The 24,904-nt window shown below is 36.7% G+C and overlaps 1 protein-coding gene across 1 annotated transcript in view; it reads left to right on the top strand.

The window, feature by feature from the left end:
* Positions 1-3,916: 3,916 nt before the first annotated feature.
* SRFBP1 (serum response factor binding protein 1) overlaps positions 3,917-24,904 on the top strand; it is a 61,661-nt gene continuing 40,673 nt past the window's right edge. Inside the window, exons 1-3 of the mRNA XM_061422975.1 lie at positions 3,917-4,211; positions 16,942-17,030; positions 18,043-18,115. Of these exons, the coding sequence (XP_061278959.1) occupies positions 4,176-4,211; positions 16,942-17,030; positions 18,043-18,115 (198 nt within the window). The 5' untranslated portion in view covers positions 3,917-4,175. The remainder of the gene's footprint in view (positions 4,212-16,941; positions 17,031-18,042; positions 18,116-24,904) is intronic.

Raw genomic sequence — 24,904 nt, 5'->3', positions numbered from 1 at the left:
AGACACAGGATCGTCTTTTCATTTATTTGCCCTGCTTTAATTTCTTTCATCAGTGTTTTATAGTTTTTAGTGTACAAGTTTCACACCGCCTTGATTACATTTATTTTAAATATCTTATTCTTTCTTCTGCTATTTTAAATGGGATTGTTTTCTTAATTTGCTTTTGGGATAGAACATTGTTAAGCGTACAGAAACACAATTTTTATTTGTTGATTTTTATCCTGAAACTTTACAGAATGTGTATATTATTAGTCCACTTTTTATGTGTGTGGAATTTTCAAGGTTTCTACACATAAGATCATGTCATCTGCAAACAGAAATCATTCTACTTCTTCTTTTTTAATTTTGGTGCCCTTTATTTCCTTTTCTTGCCAAATTGTTCTGGCTAGGATTTCCAGTATTGTGTTGCATAGGAATAGTGGGAGTGAGCATCCTTGTCTCATTCCTGACATCAGACGAAAAGTTTTCAACCATTCAGCTGTTAGCTTTGGGCTTGTTACACATGGATTTTATTATGCTGAGGTACATTTCTGCTATACCCAATTTGTTGAGAGTTTTTATCATGAAAAGACATTGAATTTCTCATTAATATATTGTTTTCTTGATGATATTTCGTTTTATGTGTCTGCTCTCTTTTAGCTCACTGAGGTTAATATAAGATAATTATTTTGAATTCTCTGTCAGGAAAATTGCTAGTCACCATTTCCTTAGGGTCGGTTACTTGATCTTTATTTTGCTTCTTTGGTGGTATCATGTTTCCTTGATTTCCATTATCATAGTAGCCTTGCATTGTCCTCTAATAGACTTTCCAATCTGGCTTCACAGGAAAGTCATTTACCAGGCAAACTGCCCAGAGATCCTGGGTGAGCCTACTGGCAGGGTCCACAGGAAGGATGGCTGGTGAGGGCTGTGCATGAGACACAGATGAGCAGGCTTACTGCTAGGGTCCACATACAGGCAGGCCTGATGCTAAGGTCCACACCTATACTTTTCCAAAGGCCACAATAAAATTAGAACATATGTGGGGGAAATGCTTTAAAGGGAAAAACACACTATATGATCAAAACAAAAGAAATTGAAAAAGCATTTTCTTTTTTCATCAACCACTTCTACATATCAAAAAAAAAAAAAAAAGGCTAGACAAATACAAGAAAACTACCTGAGTTTTATTAAACTATTCACTACAACAAACACAAAATGTCACTTCAAATGGTAAAATATTAAAGTTATTCCCATTAAAATCAGGAATGATGTAGAATATATTAGAAGTTTTAGCAAATGTAAGAAAAGAAATTTCTGTTGTTTAAGTCACCCAGTCTGTGCTATTTTGTTGTAGCCTGAGTAGACAAATACAGTGGAATCTGATAAAGTCTTAAGAAACTTCAAGTTAGAAAACTTGAGTCCCCATTGTATACGTTTGGGAATCCTTACTTCCATTAAATGGAACACTGTAATAAAGACAAAAGAGGTCTCATACCAGTTGCTTTTAATGGTAATACTATTGCTGTTTCATATCTCTGACAGCATTTAACTGATCCAGCTCAGTTCTTCAAAAATAAAACAAGTAGGTACTGCTTTCTACAGAAACATGTAGCCTGATTAACATAAATATTAATACATTATTAGAGGAAATATTCATTACTAGAATCACCTTTGTAAAGAATCAAAAATTTTGAGATTGCAGCATCAAAAGACAGAGCTGGATAGATAAGGAAGTGATACAGCAAGGACAATGAAAAACTACTAGTCACTTTAAAAATGATATCTAAGTTTACTGAGAGCTTATCACATAAAATTAGCCATGTGGTGCTTAGCCATGAAATTAAAAGATGCTTACTCCTTGAAAGAAAAGTTATGACCAACCTAGACAGCATATTAAAAAGCAGAGACATTACTTTGCCAACAAAGGTCCATCTAGTAAAGGCTATGGTTTTTCTAGTAGTCATGTATGGATGTGAGAGTTGGACTATAAAGAAAGCTGAGTGCGAAAGAATTGATGCTTTTGAACTGTGGTGTTGGAGAAGACTCTTGAGAGTCCCTTGGACTTGCAAGGAGATCCAACTAGTCCATCCTAAAGGAAATCAGTCCAGAATGTTCACTGGAAAGACTGATGCTGAAGCTGAAACTCCAATACTTTGGCCACCTGATGTGAAGAACTGACTCATTTGAGAAGACCGTGATGCTGGGAAAGATTGAGGGTGGGAGAAGGGGATGACAGAGGATGAGATGGTTGGATGGCATCACCAGCTCAATGGAAATGAGTTTTAGTAAACCCCGGGCATTGGTGATGGACAGGGAGGCCTGCTGTACTGAAGTCCATTGGGTCACAAAAAGTCGGACATGACTGAGTGAATTAAACTGAATTGATCACATAAAAGAATAAACAGTACATAAAAAATTTCAAAATAAAAGTAGAAAACTGTAAATAAAAATAATTTTAAAGCATTATGGAATCATACTAAAAACACATTTTTCCTGAATTAGAAGACAGATTTCCCATAAGCTCTACATTTATCTTTAAAACATCCTTTCCTATATATTTTATGCCTGAAGTGCCTACTCCCCAACTGGGGTGAAAAGCCCCTTCACTCCAGGAGATCAGTTTTGATAAGAAGAACTAGCTGAATATGAAGATAACTACAATTTCAGCATATGATTTATGAATACAAAAACTACCTTTACACAACACTAGTCAAACAGAACCAGGGTTAATCCAACTGTGCCCAAATCATACATTAAAGAATACCAATCCAAAGACAAGACTAGGTTGTAAACTGAATACAGACTCAGGAGTCAAGTGCATAGACTCTACACAGCACCCTCTTCTTGGGCAGAACCTCAGAAGTGGGCCTGGTTTAAATTTTCTTTCATTACAGTTTTGAAATTCTTAATAAGTTTGAGAATTTGAGTTTTGTTAAGTGAAATCCAGTGGGACAATGGAACATATGTCAAGAGTTTAGTCTCAGATCAGTGTGGTCTTTCCTATCACATACTCCCATTCGGATTCTCTGGCTTCCTACTTCCCAGTCTCTGCCTGGCAATTGCTGCCATCTTGGTCCAGTACAGGAACCCCTCCCTGGGTCCTCAAACATGGGTTCCAGGCACCTGTGAAGGTGTGCACTAGCCCCAAGGCATCCCTGTTGCTTGAAGAAGCACCACATTAAACACCAAATAAAAAGCACATGACAGGTCAAAAGACACCACAGAAGAAAAGAAACTTTCCCCCACTTTTTGAATTGGGCCAGGGGCGGGGAACGGGGTTGGGGAGTGGTGTCCTGCATTTTCATTTTGCCCTGGGCCCCTCAAATTATGTCACCAGCCCTGAGGTCCTGTAGCAGTGGTGGGCTCCAGCTGGGCAACTCTTGGTAAGACACTTGGTTCCTCAAAAGTTAGTTTCCAAATCTGTAGAATAAGAATAATAGTTTCTATCTCTTTAGATTTGACTATTTTAGAGATAATACACGTACTGGACCCCTTATAAAGCTCAATACCACCAGGCGTTAACTATTAATAATGTTATTTAATTCCGACTCACTCCTTGGTTCTCTGCATGCACATTATACTTCAAAACAGCCATTTTCACAAGCAGCAGCAACTGTACATCCTGGTTTTGCTTATATGTTCTCTATATAAATTTAAACCTTTCAGTGTGCAGAAAAATATGACCATGCCTATACCGTGAGGATAGGAAAAAAGGTGAATCTAACAAAGGTGCTTGTCAAAAACGCAGAAATCTTCACAGAAGCTAGGTAAAAATTCGGGGCAAAACTGGTCGCTCAAGTGATCCTTTCATAAAGGTTTTCATTCCCATTGAGACAAGAAAAACAAGGTCCTTACAAAGCTGGAACCATTCTGCAAAGGAATATAAGAAAATCAGCATCTTGAAAAACTTCTGAAGAGGCAATTACTTGCGGAACACCCTCTCAGCCACCGGCCTGCCTGGTTTCCATAGGAACACGCAAATCCGGTACGGCGCACTCTACGCAGGAAGTTGTTTTTCGTCACTTCCGCTCCTCCCCTCAAAGTCAGTATACCTTTTACTTACGCGTCTGCTTGAGCAGACGGCGGATGCATTTTGGGCCACTGAGGCCGCCGTTGGGGGCGTGAGGACGCATCCGCGTTCCGGCAGCTACAGTTCACATGCGGCAGCGGCGGATCTTCTGCTAAGAGCTACCATGGCCGAGCCGGAGACTTTGAACCTCAATAATGAGGTGAGCACGGAGGTCTGGAAACGTGTGGGGCTGATCTTTGGGGGCCTCAGGACGGTTTTTCTGCGTCTTTTGGAAGGGTCTGGGACGAAGCGGGAAGTGCGCCTGATGGCTCAGGCGGATTTTCCGGAACTCTGAGAACTGACAGCTGTAACTCCCCACCCGTACTCTTCCACCTCCTGGTTTCTAGGTGACTGAAATGTCTTTGGCTGTCGGTTGTCTTGAATTTTTTTCCATGGACCTTGGGAAGATCATTTAATTTCTCTATTCAGTAACCGTCTGTAAAAGGAAGCTCATGGTAGTACTTTCCTTGAGAGGTTGAGAGCGGTGGCTTTTCCTAGGAAATTGCTCGTCTTGAATGAGACCGTATCATTTATAAGGATGAATGCTTCCTCAGTACCTCATTTCTTCCTTCAGCTTTTGTTCCATTTCTCTGCTACCATTTGCAGCAAAATTTTAATACTTGCTGCCCCCAAGTTTTCATCTCAACTCTCTTAAATCCAGTCTTATCAGACATTTGCCCTCATCACCTCCACCCTTACGGGTTAATTTTACTAGCTTACCGTTTCTGTCATTATCCCCTTTCTGGTTTCTGGTTCTATTCAGGAAATTCAAAAGTCATCGAAGAATTGAAGTAGGCTGGAAAGTGGGGGTCAGTTAAGAACTTTACAGCTCCAGCAAAGGAAGTTCTTCGTATTTATTCAGTGGTTATGTGTCTGCTCTTTAGACATACTTTCTGTTTTTAACCAACCTGTTTTCAGGTAGGAAAGGGTAATCAGCATCCATCAATGATACAGAATACTCACAGGAAAAAAAAAAGATACTTAGTGCAGAAAAGTTTCCAAAGAAAGCAAAATGAAATGAGTGATATTTGGTCTTGATCTTTAAGGATCTTACACAAGATTGCATTTAGTGATTCAATGAAGGGGAAAGAAGGCATTCTAGCCAGAGGGACATATAGGCGAAGAAAGGATGTTTTTGGTGTTAAAAGAAAAAAAGGTAATATAAATATGGCAATGGTTGAGAATTATGTTTTTATATAAAGCATATTAAATTCTCTAAAAGTATCGGGGAGTGGGGGAAGTGGAAGTGGGAAACACCTTGAGCTATACAGGAGTAAAGAACACTCTACTCATGAGAACTTGTGAGATGAAGTAGGAAATAAAGCTAGTGTATTACTGTCTTCAGTTCAGTTGTTCAGTCGTGTCAGACTCTGCAACCCCATGGACTGAAGCATGCCAGGCTTCCCTGTCCATCACCAACTCCTGGAGTTGACTCAAATTCATGTCCATTGAGTCGGTGATGCCATCCAACCCTATCATTCTCTGTCCTCACCTTCTCCTCCCGCTTTCAGTCTTTGCCAGCATTGGTCTTTTCAGATGAGTCAGTTCTTCACATTAGGTGGCCTAAGCATTTGGAGTTTCAGCATAGCATCAGTCCTTCCAATGAATATTCAGGACTGATTTCCTTTAGGATGGACTGGTTGGACCTTGAAGTCCAGGGGACTTTCAAGAGTCTTCTCCAGCACCACAGTTCAAAAGCATCAATTCTTCAGTGATCAGCTGTCTTTATAGTCCAACTCTCACATCCATACATGACCACTGGAAAAAACATAGCTTTGACTGGATGGACCTTTGTTGGCAAAGTAATATCTCTGCTTTTTAATATGCTGTCTAGCTTGGTCATAACTTTTCTTCCAGGGAGTAAGCGTCTTTTAATTTCATGGCTGCAGTAACCATCTGCAGTGATTTTGGAGCCCCCCAAAATAAAGTCAGCCACTATTGCCATTGTTTCCCCATCTATCTGTCATGAAGTGATGAGACCAGATGCCATGATCTTCGTTTTCTGAATGTTGAGCTTTAAGCCAACTTTTTCTCTCTGCTCTTTCACTTTCATCAAAAGGCTCTTTAGTTCTTCACTTTCTGCCACAAGGGTGGTGTCATCTGCATATCCGAGGTTGTTGATATTTCTCCTGGCAATCTTGATTCCAGGTTGTGCTTCTCCCCGCCCAGTGTTTCTCATGATGTACTCTGCATAGAAGTTAAATAAGCAGGGTGACAATATACAGCCTTGACATACCCCTTTCCTTATTTGGAACTAGTTTGTTCCATGTCCGGTTCTAACTGTTGCTTCCTGAGCTCCAGATTTCTCAGGAGGCAGATCAGGTGGTCCAGTATTGCCCTCTCTTGAAGAATTTTCCAGTTTGTTGTGATCCACACAGTCAAAGGCTTTGGTGTAGTTAATAAAGCAGAAGTAGATGTTTTTCTGGAACTCTCTTGCTTTTTCTGTGATCCAGCAGATGTTGTCAATTTGATCTCTGGTTCCTCTCCCTAAATCCAGCTTGAACATCTGGAAGTTCAGGGTTCATGTACTGTTGAAGCCTGGCTTGGAGAATTTTAAGCATTACTTTGCTAGCATGTGGGATGACTACAATTGTGCAGTAGTTTGAGCGTTGCCTTTCTTTGGGATTGGAATGAAAACTGACCTTTTCCAGTCCTGTGGCCACTGCTGAGTTTTCTAAATTTGCTGGCCTATTGAGTGCAGCACTTACACAGCTTCATCTTTTAGGATTTGAAATAGCTCAACTGGAATTCTATCACTTCCACTAGCTTTGTTCGTAGTGAGGCTTCCTAAGGCCCACGTTACTGTCTTACTGCCAGGTTAATAAGTCTGCATTTCACTTGACAGTAGACAACAGGGTATATTGAAGAGAACTCTTGAAGGTATTTGGTTTATATTAATAACCATACATTAATCTCGTGCTAATTACAGAAAGCATTTGGTGGTCTTTTTTCCTGTTAGATTACAGGTGAGATATAAAAGCCCGTAATCTGAGTGATGTCCTTGGAAATTCACTGCAAATACTAGTGAGTTTCCTGTTCGATTTTGAAATTACTCTGAAGAGTGGTGACAGTCATTTACTTTACTCTTCACTTAAAGGTTCTTTCTTTTTCCTTTTAGCTACTTTCCAGCCCTCTTCAGAACAGTTAAAATTTGACCTTTAGGATGTCGTCACCAATTCATCTCGGTATGAGCTAGGTGTCCATTCTTTATGCAACCAGGATGCTCTCTACCCTGAAAGCATTTGTTTACCTGTTTCTCTCTTTTTGTGTGTGGGTCTATCACCTGCGCCATGTGTGGTATATGAATGTTTGCTGGATAAGTGAATGAACTAATCAAATTAGTAAGTTTATACATCCCATACTGAAGTAAATCTTATATGTTATAATATGAAAGTAGGGGAAAAAAGACAAAGTGGTGATGGTGGAAGAAGAGTGTTATAATTTAAAATTAATAGGACAATGACTACAAAGGGAAAAACATATTGCTTACATAAAAATTCAAAAACCCAGGGGGAAGAAATGAGACAACCAGTTAGAAGAAAAATACAGTAGATACGACAGATAAATGGCTAATGTCATTACTATAAAATAGCTTAATGGAAACGAAGAGAAATAATCTCATAGGAAATTGGTTAAATGAATTAAGTTCTTTAAGGAAGAAATATATATATATGAAAAAGAGTTCAAATTCACTGTTTTCTTTCATGTCTTTCCATTACATTTTCCCCCTTTAAAAAAAATTTGTTTATTTTGAATTGGAGGAGAATTGCTTTTCAGTGTTGTATTGGTTTCTGCCATACAACAACTCGAATCAGCCCCCTCCTTCTTGAGCCTCCCTCCCACCCCCATCCCACCCCTGTAGGTTTTCCTTCATCCTCACTATCCAAATCCAAGCTATATCTCCCAGCAGAACTACTGTCATTGCCTCCCAACTACTTGACCCATCTTCTAATCTCATCTCTGTAGTACAGATGAAGCGTGATCTTAAAAACATGCATAATCATGTGTTTTCTTGCTTAAAACTGATGTGGTGGCTTCCTGTTGCTTTTGGTCAAGACCAATCTAAAGAAGGCCAATCTCTCCACTATTACACCACACCCCTCACCTGCCTCAGGCACTGTACTTAAGCCACACTGGCTTTCCTCCTTGTCAGTCATAGCCCTACCATGTGCATAGATGGTATTCCTTTTATCCATAGCTCCTTTTCCTCTCAGTACATTCTATACTTTTTTGTTGCTTTATCAGGGAAATGGTTCTTGACTTCCATTTGCTCCTTTTGTGAGCTTTTGTAGCACTATTTACTTCATTTTAGCATTTGTAAGAATTGCTTAATATGAGGGGCATGTGAACATGAGAGATTTCTTATGCCCTCTACCTGACTAAATTTTTGCTCACCATCATATCCGCAGTGCCTGTGTGTTGACTGAGTAACTTGAGACATCGTTTTTTTGATCCTTGATAACTGAATAATTAGCTCTCCTATAACTGAGATTCAGGAAGATTTCAGGGATCATATAACTGCCTGAAACTATGTGCAATTTGTTGTGCTTATTATGCCTGTCTCTGGGGGGCAGAGGTTATAGTCTTTTCTTTTAAAAACTTATATGGCCAGCTAATTTACAGTATATTTAATTTCCCAGAATGTCTTTTGTAAAAATAAAAGCCTGACTGCAGACACAACTATTATATTATGCGAACTTTCAATGTGTTCAGCCCTAATTCTTTTTTTTTTCCCCAGTTGTTTTCCAAGGCTGACAGCTAACAGTTACAGAACACTTCCTGACTCTAGGTTCTTAAAATACATGTAGTCTTCTGAAAGAATATAAGCTCCTACCTTTACTTTTTAAAAAAATAAAATAATCACTTTTTACTTAATCTTATGATTATTTGTTGCATATTTTATCTTCAAAAGTACTCATGTGGACTTTGAAGAGAGAATATTTAACTGATTTATTATAGTAGCTTCCCTAATCTCTAACATAGTTCCTTGTGTATGGGTAATAATAGGTACTATATACTTACTGGGCAGATAAAAGTATGAATAGCTCAACTTGAATCACGTAATGTTCAAATGAGGGGGAGAAATCTTCTAAGTGTAAACTTCTTTCTCCCTTACCATTAGAACCAGAAAAGGGATGTATAATTGAAAACAATAGTGCCAAGGCATTTACTGGATAAAGAATTTGCGAATCTAGAGCTGGATTTTCTCTAGTCATCTGTTTCTTTAGGCTGCAATGATATATAAAAATGAGAATTAGAAAGTGAAACATTCTAATATGGTAAAGTACTTTAATTCCATAGGAGGACCAAGGGCTTCTATATGAAACTGACATTATTTTATTCTTGATAGCAGATTATCAAGGAGTCTATTTAAAAATTGCTTTCCATGTCCTTTAAGATAGTAGAAACTAAAATGACAGAGAACAAGCTGATTTGCAAAGGCTTATTGTCAAAAACTAATTTTGTATATGTTTTTGAAGTTGCAAAGCTCCAGTTTCATAATTAAATATGTGATAACTTTTTAAATAATTCTTTACTGAAATACTAAACTAGGTTCAGTATAAGAGAATCATTTTCTGTTCAGTTCTTTAACAGTTCTAGGAAATTAGGCTAGGTGGCAGCATATACTCAGTCATGATTAAGTTGTAGACAATCACCAAGCACGCTAGAATTTTTAAATTGTTGCTCATCAGAAATAAAAGATATAATTCAGTAATAAGATATCATCCAATTGGTCAAATTAGAAGTCCTCTGTATAAAACTGTAGTTAATGTTATTAACTATGAAATAGTGTAAATGTATGGAAAAATGATACAAAAAATATCCTTGTAATCTACTTCCTATATTTAGCAAATATCAGTATGTTGTCATATCATAATGCTTGATTCCACCTACCTTCCTTTCCACATTAGAAGTAAACATTACTTATTCTCTGTGTTTTCTCATATGTATTTTATAGTTTTTGTAACATATACCCATATACATAACCAGTGTATAGTATTACACTTTACATGTGTGATATCATACTGTATAAATGCAGTTACCATACTATGCATTATTCTAAAAGTTACTTTTTCACCTAAAAGTATTTTCAGAGTTTATCCATAATACATATAGATCCCTCCGTTGATCTAAAATAGTACATTGCTTATGCTTTGTTTATATCCGATATTTTCTCTCTTATGCAACATTTTGTAAGAATGCCACATTGAGTAGTCTTGTGTGTAGCCTTCTTCTGTAGCTGGAGGTATGTCTTCTGGACAGATTCCTGGAAGTGGGATTTTGTTAGATATTGCCAGTTTCCCCCAGGAGTATACCAATTTGCATTCCGACCAGCAGTGCATGAGTGCCTGCTCAAAGTCTCACAAGCAGAATGTGTTATATTCTTTTGTATTTGCTAGTCTGACAGGTGAAAAATGAAAGTGAAAGTTGCTGAGTCGTGTCTGACTCTTTGTGACGACGTGGAGTATACAATCCGTGGAATTCTCCAGGTCAGAATACTGAAATGGGTAGCCTTTCCTTTCTCCAGGGAATCTTCCCAACCCAGGGATTGAACCCAGGTCTCCCGCATTGCTGGTGAATTCTTACTAGCTGAGCCATAAGGGAAGCCCAAGAATACTGGAGTGGGTAGCCTATCCCTTCTGCAGCAGATCTTCCTGACCCAGGAATTGAACCAGGGTCTCCTGCATCGCAGGTGGATTCTTTACCAACTGAGCTATTGGGGAAGCCCTAAGTAATGAGTAAAAAGAAGTTTTAATGTGTCTTACAAAACAGAGGAATACTCAGATTTTTCTTGGCACTGCAAGCTTCTCCAGACCAGCTGGAACTTTGAATAATTGTTTTCTAATAACCATGTGTTTGTGTTATAAATTAATTCATATATTATGTAAACAAAGCATAAGCAGTGTACTATATTTTAGATCAATGCAAGACATCTATATGTATTATGGATAAACTTTGAAAATAGTGTTAGGTGAAAAAGTAACTTGTAGAATGATACATATTATGATACTGCATTTATACAGTATGATATGTGGGCTTCCCTGGTGGCTCAGACAGATAAGCGTCTGCCTTCAACGAGGGAGACCTGGGTTTGATCCCTGGGTCAGGAAGATCCCCTTGAGAAGGAAATGGCAACCCACTCCAGTACTCTTGCCTGGAAAATCCCATGGACAGAGGAGCCTGGTAGGCTACAGCCCATGGGGGAGACAGTCCATGGGGTTGCAAAGAGTCAGACACGACTGAGTGACTTCACTAATTCATATATGTAGCAAAGTTACTACATTACCAAAAGAGGTTGGCTAATTGACAGACTAGCAGATAGCCAACTAGGCATAATTTCAAAGTAACATTTACATTTACCACAGCAAGGGTTTTAGTTGCATGATTCAGTGTTGGGCTGTGATAAGATCTGTCCCCATAATTGAGTTATTCCTGTCTAAATTGGAGTTCCCAAGGCTCTGAGCTGGGGAACTTTTCTCTGGAATCTTCTTGATTCAGATACTGCCAGCTTTTGCTCTTTGTGGTTCCCTTTCTTGTGTTTATATTGAGTCTTGCCCATATGTTCACTTGGTCTTTCTCCGAGCAAGTATATTAGCTTTTCATTTAATTATCATAATTTTTCTACTATCTTCATAAGAGTTGATCCAGGTTTACATTACTGTGTTCAGGTTTCACCGGGTTAACTGAGGGCATCTCTGTGCCCAGGTTCTAGGTGATACCTCACTGTGAGTGCGTGTGTTTTGTGTGGATGTGGATGTTTGTGTCTTAACTCTTCTTCTTGTGCCCTTGCAGTTACTGAATGCATTCTTTTGCAGCTTAGAAGCACTCAGTGTGGCCTTACCAGTCCTGGTAATGATGCACTGCAGAGTTTTGTCCTTCAGTTTTTGACTTCACACTCTTCTACTTCTTTTTCATTGTGTCTCTTTCCTGTCAGCACATTTCATTATTATTCCTGTTTTGTTCTTTCTCACTTTATTTCTCTTTCCTTCTTTTCCTCCCAAACAGTGTTATACTCTTTTCACATTTGTAACAATCACAGTTATGTTTGCTTTTGGTTAAAGAATTCACCAAAGTGTGTTGCCCTTAAGCAGTTCGTTGGCCTTCTGACAGTACTGGGTGTCTAAGGACTGTTTGTTGATGTCTGGGATATCTGTCAACCAGCTTCATAATTCCTGGGTGACAAATGAATTGGCAGCCTTTTAAATTCTAAGTAAAGGGCTACTGGTAGCTGTTTGTCAGTTGTGCAAAAATAAATTTAAATGCTTGGAGAAAGCTAAGTGTTTGAGACAAATAGTATGAGGGAAATAAAAGTAATAATTCCATTTTTATATGAAGTGAATATATGTATTTTTTTAGTATACTAAACTTACCAAATAACTGAAAATTTTAATAGGCTAAAAAAGCATTTTTTGGCATCGGCATGAAACTAAGCACATGAAGCATTCCCTTTGCTTTTCAGAATTCCCTTATGCAGTAATGACAAACATAGTGCTTCTTAAATTGGATTTTTAAAATTGGAGTCTAGCTTTCCCATGATTGGAATGTAACTGAGGACCAGTTCTGCTTCCTGCAGTTTATTAGTTAAGTTTGGTTAACAGCAGTTAGCAAATGGATAATCTTCTCCTGCACCTGCAGGGTACAGCGGTTGGAAACATTTGTTAATATATTTTAATGCATAATTTATCACTTGCTATTCATTTTGTGAATGACCTGACTTTCAGAAGTGGATCATAATCCACTATTAGGCTGCTTATGAAATGTAGCAGTTCATTTTGCACTTAAACCTCATCTCAGTGGCTTTTTGTTTATGCAAGTATGTTGGTTTTTTTTTTCCTAAATAGATCTAACTTTGAAACAAATTCTAAAGAGGTTAATATAGACAGTGGAAATCTGATTATATTCTATTAAAATATTACTGTTTAGAAACAGTGAATGATCACTGGGAGCACTGCTCCTTTTCTGTTCATTTACTTAACAAATATTTATTGAACATGTGTTGTGTCATCTGCTATGCTCACTGTTAAGATACAATGTTGAATAAAACCAGATATTTTACTTTCATGGAATTTATAGCCTAGTGGGAGAAAGACACATTAAGCATTATCAGATTAAAAGTAAAATATTAAAATAAGGGTCAAGATAATTCTATAAGCACTTTTTGACCCTCTGAGGGAGGCCAGGAGACACTTTAGTGAGAAATGACAATTAGGCCAAATCAGATAAGATGTTAACAAGCTAACATGAGGAGAAAGAGTACTCCTAACAGAGAAGACGGCAGATGTAAAGATTGGTGGTAGTTGTAAGCATGGTGAGAATGGACTAAAAGATGGCGCTTGTGGCCATCCTAAGAACAGTTGAAACCACTGAACTGAAGAGAGATAAGTAAAGGTGTTACATCAGATCTAAGTGTTAAAAAATGTATTCTGATTGAGTTGTGGATAACTGATTGGAGAAGGACAATATTGAGAAACTAGTTGGCAGTAACTCAGCCGAGAGAGCCAAGAGAGTCAAGATAGAAGGAAAAATGGTACAATTTGGCAGATAATTAGGAAATAAAGTTATTAGGACTTAGTAATAGATTCATTGTGAGGGATTTAGAAAAGAAAGTTAGGTTTATAATTGAAAAAATTGTTCTATTCCCTTAAATATGAAAGACCAAAAAAGAGATCCAGTTGGGAGTGAAAGCATGGGTTCAGTGTGAGTTGGAGATGTTTTTAAGCATACTTGAAATGTTAAGTAGGTAGTTACACATTTAGGTCTGGAGCTAAAGTGGAGATCTCAGCTAATTGTAGAAATTTTTGAGTCATCTTTCTTTGGTGGCAAATTAAAACTGTATATACACATAAGATCACTTAGGGCTAAAAAATATATCTTGAAAGGAAGAGCTGGCCTAATCAGTTCAAGACTGATTAGATGTGTATGTGTCTCCAAAGAAGACGAAGATGAAGTGGCTAGAGAGGAAGAAGGAAAACCAAAATAAATATTCTGGTATACAAGCCAAAGGGGAGTATTTTAAGAAGGAGAAAGTATTCATCAGTATCAAATGCTGCTGAAATTTCAAGCAAAATAAGTCTGAAAAATTCCTGTTGGCTTCAGGGACTTTTAGAAGTCATTGGTGTCTTTGTGACAGCATTTAGTAGACTGGTGGAAAGGGAAATTAAACTGGAATTGTATGGCATGCATATATGGAGTGATCTGTTTGAACATCTCTAAAAAGCCTGACTCTGGGGCGGTTGAAGAGAGATGATGCTTCCTGTAAACTTTGTAGTGAGGTTGTTTTGTTTCTGTTTTTTATGAAAATGACTCAAACATGATCAAAAATCAATGTGGACAAGGGGTGGGGACGGATGTGGGGGATGAATTGGAAAATTGGAATTGACATAGATAAACTACTATGTGTAAAATAGATAGCTCATGGAAACCTGTTGTGTAGCACAGGGAGCTCAGCTCAGTGCTCTGTGGTGACCCAGATGGGTGGAATGGGGGGAGGGAGCTCCAAAAGGAAAGGGAAATATATATATACAAATATATATATGCACATGTAACTGACTCACTTTGTTGTACACCACTAACACAGCATTGTAAAGCAACTGTACCCCAGTTTTTTAAAAATGAGTGAGAAACATCCATTTAAGAGATTGACAATGCTAGAGTAAATGCATAGTTTGCAGTAAGCATTCTAGGAAGGCAGAAAAGGATGAGATCCAAAATACAGTTAGAAGATTAACCTCAGAAAAGTTTAGTAATATTTCTTATATTGTAACTTTATTAAGTGCTTCCCAGGTGGCTCAGTGGTAAAGAATCTGCCTGCCAGTGCAGAAGCCACAGGAGACATGGGCTTAATCCCTGGGTTGGGAATTGGAGGAGGAAATGACAACCCACTCCAGTATTATTGTCTGGAAAATCCCATGAACAGAGGAGCCTGGCGGGCTTATAGCCTTTGGGTCACAAAGAGTTGGATATGATTGAGCATGCACATGACTTTATTAATAGAGGGGATGGGTGATGCAAGTAAATTTACATTCATAATAGTAGAAAGATGATGGTTCCCATCTGATGTTTATTTTCTTCATGAAATTGAGAAGGAGAGGAAGAGAAAGGTTAGATGTTTTAGGAAAGCAGGCACAGATTTAGAATAATGATTGTAAAGTGAATTGACCAAAGTATGTATTTATGTATGATAAGAAGAGTAAGGACTCATTCGAGGTTAATTATGATAGATATCTAGTAGATAGAATATCTCAGATGTTTCATGGCTCTTGGGGTACTGTGATAAAGAACTCAGAATATTGTTTTTATCCAGGATACACTAGCCAGAGGCATGAGTATAATATATTGGCAAGTGTTGGTTATGTACCTAAACTAGATAAGAGAAGGAAATTGAAAAGGACTAATCATTTGAGGAAAAGTAATAGGGGTCAGTGAACTGGTGGTTCCAGTGAAATCGTTACACCTTTGTGGTGGCTGGGGTTAAACATGCAAGCTGAAAGCAGTTTTGATCTCAGTGTATAGAATTTAAATTGGTTTTAGAAATTGAATAATCATGAACAATGACAGGGACTACAGTGTGACCATGAAAGTGGGTGGCTGTGATGGAACAGATTAAGCCATTAGAAAGGAGGAAATCAAGGAATGAGGCTATAATATTGGGTAGATTATTCAAGTGGACACCTTAATAATTCTGGGACATCTGCATCACCCAGAATAATGGCAAAACTTATGGTGGAGAGAAATTGTGGGTTGGTCACCCATATTGTCAATGAATAAGGGGATGAATGATATTAATGAAGGGTAAAAAAGTAACAGCTAAATACAAGAGCCTTGTAAAAACAGAATGATGTTACTACTGTTACTTTGGCAAGAAGACTTTGAGAATTGTACATGCCAGACACTCTTGCTTGCAAGGCACAGAATACATTATGTAAATATTGCAAGGGCCCTGCCCTTTGGGAGGTTATAGAAAAAGACCGCTTTATGAGCAATAGTGACAGTGCGGTGGTAGCGCTGCCTACAGGCATAGTGGCAACTCCAGGGAGAGGATGACTCTCCTACTGAAGAAGTCGTTGAAGATTTCACAGGAATGATACATCCAAACTGAATTTCATGTAGTTCTTAAAGTGGAGAATGGGATGAAGGACATTACAGGAGGAATTATATATGTATGCCTCTTAACAATGATGGAGAAAACAGGAACTCAGAATGGTAGCATCCCATTGCACTAATAACATGTAGTTGTTTATCATTAGAATAGTTCTTTCTCTTGGCCAACAGTTTTTTGTTTTTTGGCTTTTTTGATTCTTAGAGCTCAGCATTGTTCTCTAATGGAGTAATTTAAAGTGTCTGTGTGTGCTTGCATGGTGTCTGCCCTTGTGTTTTTCAAGTTATGCTTCAAATGATTTGTTAAATATAAATTAAAGGGATGTGCTAAAAATAAGTAAAATAAAATCACTTTCATGCATTTGCTTTTGTTAATACAAATGCTCATTCAGTAAATTAAATTCCTACAGTTTTTAGGTGAAGCTTTGTTTTAAACCACAAGGATTTAGAGATAAATATGATGGTCTCTGATCTCAGTGAGTTCACAGTTTATTGTGTGCCAAACCCAACAAGATATAAGTGTAATTTAAAACACTAGCCACTGGGAATGCTCTGTTTTGTGTTTTAAATCATGAGATGTTTCTCGTAAGTCCTCATACACTTGTTTAGAATGTTGATTTATTTCTTATTCCTTCACTGTTACGAAAGAAGTTAGATTTCATCAAGCTATAAATACAGTTAAACGAAACTCTGCCGAAGTGGCAGGCATATTCTGCATTATTAGTATGCACTATAAGGTATATTCTCTCTTGAATTAAGACCCTCTCTAATTTTGGCTTTATTCCTTGAAGGTTGTGAAGATGAGAAAAGAAGTGAAGAGAATCCGAGTTTTGGTTATCCGAAAACTTGTCAGGAGTGTTGGCAGACTGAAGTCAAAAAAGTTAGTCATTTAATGTTATGGTCCTGTGACTAACAAAATGTCGAAAGTTGTTTTTGTTCAATATTTACAAAATTTGAGGGTGGGGCCTAGAGGAGTAATTAAATTTCTTAATGTTACAGCACTTTGTTTTATATGTGAATAGATCTTGAGTGAGATAAAATGTGCTGTGTCAGCATGTGCTTACATAGTTCAGAACATATTCACTTAAGACAGGATAAATTCTGTTTTCAAAACTCTTCTTTTGGCTTTGTCAAACTGAAAAGTCTTTGAAGTTATTTATATTTTTTATGTTATTAGAAGTTATTCTTTTAAGATGTTTTTCATATAGGTTAGCAAATCAAGTGATACTCTGAATCAATTATGAAGATTTTATATCACTGTATTCCTTGAATTGCTGATTAATTTGAAATCTTTAGTACCTTTTGGAAGTATTTGTCAAAACATTATGTTCCATTTAATTTTTTTGAAAAAATAATGTTTTATATTTTTGGTATCACTAGTATGAGAACAAAAGTATGTTATTTATACTTCTTATGCTTTAAAGCGTGAATACTTACAGAGTCTTCAAACATGTTTTGTTTCTGGTTAATTTCTTATTTTTGTGTGTGTGTTTCATAAGGTAGCTCTCCTCTGATACAATTATATATTTAATTTCTTTAGGTATTTATTTAATTCCAGAAAACAAATTTTCATTTAATTGTATCCAAGCTTATCGCTTACATGAAATGCAATGTGCTATTAATTGACTGGAAAGTGTTATTTGGCTTTCCTATTAAGGAATTAGAAGACAAGCTATCAGTGATAATAGTCATTAATATAATGCCAAAATCTTGGGTTTGTTGATGGAGTTGGAGTGTGTTTTGGATGGGGGAAAGGGCAGTGCAGAATGACAGAATGCTTGTTATTTAGAGATTATTAAGCTTTTCCAAAAGAAATGGAGGACTTTTTATTATGATACTAGTCTAAAATACATGCTTTTTTCTGGCTACGTATTATAATGTGTCTTTTGCAGGGGTAGTGAAGATGCATTGTTAAAAAACCAAAGACGAGCACAACGATTGCTCGAAGAAATTCGTGCCATGAAGGTAAGAACTTATGCGGAGTTGTGTATATGTGTGTTTCCATGTCTCCTGTCAGCTGCATTTTGTGTATGTGTGTTCGGTGTTATTTATTGAATATAACTGTGAGTTGGCTAAGGCTTGTTTGTGTGGATCTGTTTGGTGAAGAATGTAGCACTACATTTAGAAAATTAGATTTGTTTGCATTATTTTATGTTTTTTACTTAAGTTGTTAAAGTACTAGATTAATTTGAGTCAAAACTGCCAGATTAAACTCTTCTATATTTAATAATGCTTCATACCTAAGGTTTTTATTTTTACTAAAAGTTTAGGCATGAAGTCTAAGTTAAGTTCCTGTTGTTTGGTAATGTGGATGGTGATATTGATGGCTGACATCATGCTTTGCCTATTGCCAGCTCAATAAATTTTTGTGTGGTGGCATCACCATTTTATTCAGCTCTGTAGTAACTTGAAATAAAATTAGTATTGGACCAAAATGATCCGTATTTTCGTTTCTTTCAGCCAGACTCTTCTCTAGCATAATTTTTAGGTCTTCTCGCTGTTCTTTGTGGAAACTTTCATTTACCAAATGACATACTATTAAATGTCTGGAAGACTGTTTTATTGAAGAACTTAAAAACAACATTTGGTACCAGCAATTACCTTAATTGCAGGGTCATTTTGCATGTATGTTTGACTATTACATTTTGGTAGAACTTCTAAGTTTTGAGATAGATAAAAAAGCAAGAGAAATCTCTAACAATATTTTAATTGAGTTAGATTATTAAAACTTCTCACTGTTTTTTTCCTTTTGAAAGGATGATAAAGTGTCCTATAAGACAAAGTTACCATAGTTGATCTGAATAGAAACAGATGTAGGACATGATTCTTTGGTGTGAGGTATGGTTTTTGTGGCTTTTTTCCCTCAATTTGTATTGTTTTTCACAGGACCATAAAATTCATGGCATCCATTTGATATGTCATAAGTTTTAATACTCTTACTGTCCAGCCATTCATTCAAAATACTCTATATTTGACTCTTAATTATTATTTGTATCACTTTGTTTTATACATCATTTAGACTTTTTTTCCCATAAAATTCCTATGAGAAATAAAATCTTTAGAGATTTTTGAGGATAACACTAAGGTAAGAAGTTATGATTTGTGCTGTTGTCTTTCACTTTCTCTTAACCAAGCTCCTTACTAAATTACATTCCTTACCTAAACTTTTCCCTGTAATTTCTTCTGAATAGTCATTTTTGTAGTCCTAAATTATTCAGAGGCTTTGAGCTACTATATAATTGGTGATTTTATTTTACTGTGGAAAGGATGGATTATATACAGTAAACCTCTGTGCATTGTATCAGGAGTTTAGAAACAAAAGATATTCATTAATCTTTAAACTACATGCCTTCCATAACTCAATAGTGAATTTAATTTAGTTAATTAGGGACTAAGTTGTCCTATTTGATCTATATGTGAAACTTGTTTTCTGTAATTCTTAAACCTCATCAGCAGTAGAAAATCAGACTTACTGATAAAGTTCATAGGTTTTTAAGATTACTGTCATGATTATAGTTTTTGTTTGTTTCTGTTTTTCCTTGTGTTTATAAAAGACCACTATGGAATTGTTGCCTCATAGAAAGCTAAAATTCACTGCCTGATATAGTCCTTGAATTCATAAAATTAATAGTATATATATTTCTTGAGTCAATGTCAGTGGTTAGGGTAGTTTAATTTGGATACTCTACCTTCAACTTTCACAGTGCTGTTTAAAAAATGGATTAAATCTAAATATAAAAACTAGAAAAAAGTAAGTCTATATGTTTGCTTTCCTTGCATGTCAAATTTCATTCTTCAGTTATGGTTCTTTTACAAAATTGGTCTACTTTTCTTTCTAAAAGAAGCACATACATAAAACATTTTTAAATTGAAAGATCATTTGTAATTTCTTAAGGGAATGTTTTATCATGTACATGGGAGTATCAAAGAAATAGTCACAAAACAGAAAGCTCACAGTCTCAATTAACTTTGAAGAAAAAACCTTTTCTTACTCATTTTTCCACATGAATTTTTTCCTCGGCTCATATACCACTACATTTTTATGGTCTTGTCCTATACTTGCTTTCTATGATAATAGGGTATTTTGTTGCAAGAGGACTTCCTTAAGAAGAAAACCTGAGATATTTTTAGAAATAAGAGTTTGTTTTTTCTGGTCAAGGAAAAAAATTGCCTGGTCTTTATGATACTATAAAATGATAGATTCCAGTTTTATAGCCTTTAATGTATGAATGTGAAAGAAATCTTGCTGCCTTTTCTAATAGTATTCACACTTTTAACTTTGATTCTGGTATATATACACTGGCTTCTGAAACAGTTCTTTTCTCTTTGGATATTAAGGTAGCTTTTTGACTTAGATTTCTAGGTTGTTTAGCTAGAGAAGGAGACAGTAAAATTAAAGCATAGAATGAAATTAATAAAAATGTACAAGAAATCTTTCTTCTCAATAATAAGGGTTAAATAACTAGCTTTTATTCTTTACTATGTGCCAGGCACTGTATTGTGTGTTTTATATTCACAATCTCATGAAGTAGATATCATTATCTCCATCTTACAGAGTAGGAAACAGGCTTAGAGAAGTTCAGCAGCTTGTTCTCGGTCAAATAGTTGTTAGGTAATGATCTAGTTGTAACTAACTACAAAGTTGATAGTGTTAGCCATTTCACTATGCTCCTTCATTAAAATGAGAACTTCAGAAATATATGTAGACTCTATCTCCTAAAGATTGGATGAGTTAGTTGCTCAGTGGTGTCCGACTCGTTGCAACCCCATAAACTATAGCCCACCAGGCTCTTGTGTCATGGGATTTCCCAGGGGAGAATACTGGAGTGAGTTGCCATTTCCTCCTCTAAGGGATCTTCCTGACCCAGGGATTGAACCTGAGTCTCCTGCATTGGTAGGCAGATTCTTTACCATACCATCTAAGCCACCAGTAAAGAGGTAATATAATAAACATGAAGCTTTCTAAGGAAAAAAGGTCCAAAGATGTGTGATGAGTTTTCAGATTCTTTATTTCCTCACAGCTAAATATACCCAGTTAACTTTTTTTTCTTCACTTCTCTGAGGCCATTAATTTTCTTTATGCTAAGTATTTGTATACAATGAAAATTTATATGTGAGATCTTGCTCTGTCTGCTACTCTTCTCTGTGTTAAAACTCTTTCACCTTTTGTTCCATTCTTTTTCTGTTTTTGCATGTTTCAATCTCTTATTAAAAGCATCCTTTGCACTTTATCAGCTGTTAGAATTGCTTTGTCTTGTGCTCCATCATGGCCTGTTTCTAAGTTATATGCAACTTATACCTAGATTTTCAACTACACATTAAACTCCATCTTCTACCTTTCCCTGAGTTTCTTCCTGGTAAGAAAAGTGAACAGATGGCAAGGCAGCTGTTTTAATTCTTCTCTCTCTGATTTGTAAAAATACACCTTTTTGCAATTTTTTTCTTTTTGTTTGTATTTCCCTCTAACTTTTTGGAAAATATTTCAAAACTAAAGGAAAATTGTAATGTTATGGTGTAATAATAATAATACATTGTATCACATACATGTTTATCCCTTACTGGCAATGGTGAGTTCCAAACACTTGGTTTAGATGTTGTCTGACAGATTCCTCCCTTTTAAAGGCTCCTTTTTCTATTTTAGCATTTGTTAAGTCATCTGTAAAATGGTAACTTTGAGATTATATGAATATCCTGTGGTCTTTTCACCCAGTGACTGATGTTCTGTGACTGAATCAGTTACCAGTTTTTTTGTTTCTGTTTCTGTGCTGGGATTTTTTTTTTTTTTTAATTTATCTCATAAGATTTTAATCCATTGAAAGGATTTTCTTTTTTGGCATCATGGTGCTGCTGCTGCTACTCCTAAGTCACTTCAGTCGTGTCCGACTCTGTGCGACCCCACAGACGGCAGCCCACCAGGCTCCCCCGTCTCTGGGATTCTCTAGGCAAGAACACTGGAGTGGGTTGCCATTTTCTTCTCCAGTACATGACAGTGAAAAGTGAAAGTGAAGTCGCTCAGTCATATCCGACTCTTAGCGGCCCCATGGACTGCAGCCCACCAGGCTCCTCTGTCCATAAGATTTTCCAGGCAAGAGTACTGGAGTGGGTTGCCATTGCCTTCTCCTTTTAGCATCATAGGAAAGGGATAATAGCCATTTTTGCTTTCAGAGAGGAAAAGATGGTTGTTTTTGTTGGTTCTTCATCTGCTGAGTAATTTGAGGGGGTTTTTGTTTTGTTTTTGGCTGCACTGTGCAGCATGCTGCAGTATCTATTTCCTTATCAGAGATCGAACCCATGCCCCTTGCCAGTGCAAGCATGGAGTCCTAACCACTGGACTGCCAGGGAAATACCATATGCTGGATAATTTTGCATTGTACTCTGAACTTTACGAAGATTAAATGATAGAGATTCAGGGTTTGGTTATTCTTCTCCAGTGAATGGTGGCTTTTTGGAGTAGGCTTTTATTTCAAACTGTGGCTCAGCTGGTAAAGATTCTGCCTGCCATGCAAAAGACCTGGGTTCAATCCCTGGGTTGCAAAGATCCCCTGGAGAAGGGAAAGGCTGCCCTTTCCAGTATTCTGGCCTGGAGAATTCCATGGACTGTATAATCCATGGGGTTGCAGAGTTGGACATGACTGAGCGACTTTCACTTGAATTTCAAACAGTGTTTCTTGGATAGCACTTTTAGCTTCAGTTCGGATCTTTTGCCTTTTGGTGAGATGAACTGAATCTGTTTCTTTGATGAGTTGTTCAAGTTTCAGAACCCCTTGTATGGTTCCATCTCTTCTGGGTTTCCCCTACTCTCTGAGCGGGTAATGTACCTAGGCTTCACATGGATTCCATGTGTTCCTTGGCCACTGCTTCTGAACCATGAAGAATGCAGTTAGTTTTAGGTTACATTCTTAAGAGGTTGTGACTTATTTGTACAGCTTTCCATCTGTATTCGTAGTGCGCTTTGACACTGCATCAGACTCTGCCTTCTTGCATTTACTCTGCTTTACCTTCAGAGAAGGTTTTTTGTAGTGTGCCCAGTTTTCATTTTTGCTTTACTTTGTTTTTTGAAGGAAGGGTTAATCATGTTATCTGCTAGTACCTTGGTCTGTCATTCCCAGAAATGGAAGTAGCCAAAGTTCAAAGTAATTATAAATTGCTAGAGAAGAGGACTGAGCACCCCACAACACTGAGAGTTTAGATCTTAGAGAGACAGAATAAATAGACTGAGAAAGTGTAGATAGTGAAGAAGAAAGAGAACCAAGAGAGTATGGTATCTAGGAAACCAAGTGAAGAAACTGTCTCAAGAGAACAGAGTGATGAACTAAGTGTTTATATTGTTGTTCTTGTTTACAAAATTAGCAATATTATTTGTAAAGTGTAAACTCACCTATTAGATCCTAATCACGAATGAATTTTTCAAGTTGTCTCAATTCTAGAGTCTAGAATACCTTGCAGAATTGTGCTGATAGAACCAGAAGGGGTTTTGTTCTTGCTCATGTCATCCTAAGCATGCCTTCTATTCTTCCCCTTCCCTGTCTTGATTGTTTCTGTAAAATGATATTAAAATCTCAAAAGTTTGAAATGTTTCCACATTCATATTTTCTTCCTTTATGTCTGAAACCTAGAAGCTGCAAACACTGGTCCAAGTATGAAAGAGGCATAATGTTTCTGTTTCTTGTGTGGTTTCCATACTCGAGCATAACCCACATTATGGTCTTCTATAGTTACAGGTTTAGCACTATGACCTGTAAGTCTCTTATAAATCTGTACTTTTTATTTAGATTATTTTTCTCTAATGCATTGTAGAAATCAAGTAATAAATAATTTTTTAAACCTTTAGGTAACTTTAAAGATGCTCAATAAAAATTGTCAACTTAGGATAGTGTGTTTTTGTTTGTTGGTTTTAATGTTAATTATCAGAAACCAAAGAATGAATAGGCTGTTCATTTTATAGTCAGCTTAACCAGCACTCCTAAGACCATTTAACTTCTAATTCAGTTTTGTTTTTTTTAAGGGAGAACTTTTATTGCTTCTGAAGGCAGAGCAGGATGCCCTGATTTAATATCCTTCTGTACTCAGCTTGTGACATTTGAAATGATAAACAGGAAGTCATAGTGGTATTTTAAAAGGGCAAGGGACCAGTATATACCGCTCTCCTCACACTCATACAACATCATTTAGTAACAGATCATCACATTGGAATTCCAGTTTGCTTTCTTGGCATGTGGATCCTGCAGCTTGAAGCCAGTATTTTGAATAGTTTATATTCCTGAAATCCTTAGCAGTGTTGCATTTTTTAATATGTAGGAGTCATGGTTTTCATTGTAAGCTGCTTTGATATTAAAGATGTTATGTCAAGTCTGTGGTGGCCTTAAAGTATTTTTGTGTTTTAAATAAGAGCAGTTGTAGCAAATAAAAGTGGTATCCATTCCCTGCTTTTTAACCTCCTTGCTTTTATTTGAAAATGAAAAGGTACAGGTCCTTGTTGGTAAAATTGATGAAGTACTGTTACCACTTACTGAGTCATGTACACTTAATTTTAAAATGAAAAACTTACTTTGGAATTGCTTCAGTCCAGTTAAGCCTAGTTCAAAGGCTACTTACTTAGTGTGTAAACAGGATTTAGGGGTAGGAAGGAAGGAGTATCATATGAGTTTTTTTCCCCCCAAAATGTATATTGTTTTTTCTGTTTTGTTTTGATTTGATTTTTTAAGTTTTGTAATTTTGGAAATTTGAACTTACAACCTTGGCATGACGTTCCAA

Source organism: Bos javanicus, chromosome 7 (genome assembly GCF_032452875.1).
Source record: "Bos javanicus breed banteng chromosome 7, ARS-OSU_banteng_1.0, whole genome shotgun sequence".
Lineage (NCBI taxonomy): Eukaryota > Metazoa > Chordata > Mammalia > Artiodactyla > Bovidae > Bos > Bos javanicus.
Note: the sequence above shows the minus strand (reverse complement) of the source record. Positions and strands in the feature narration are given on the sequence as shown.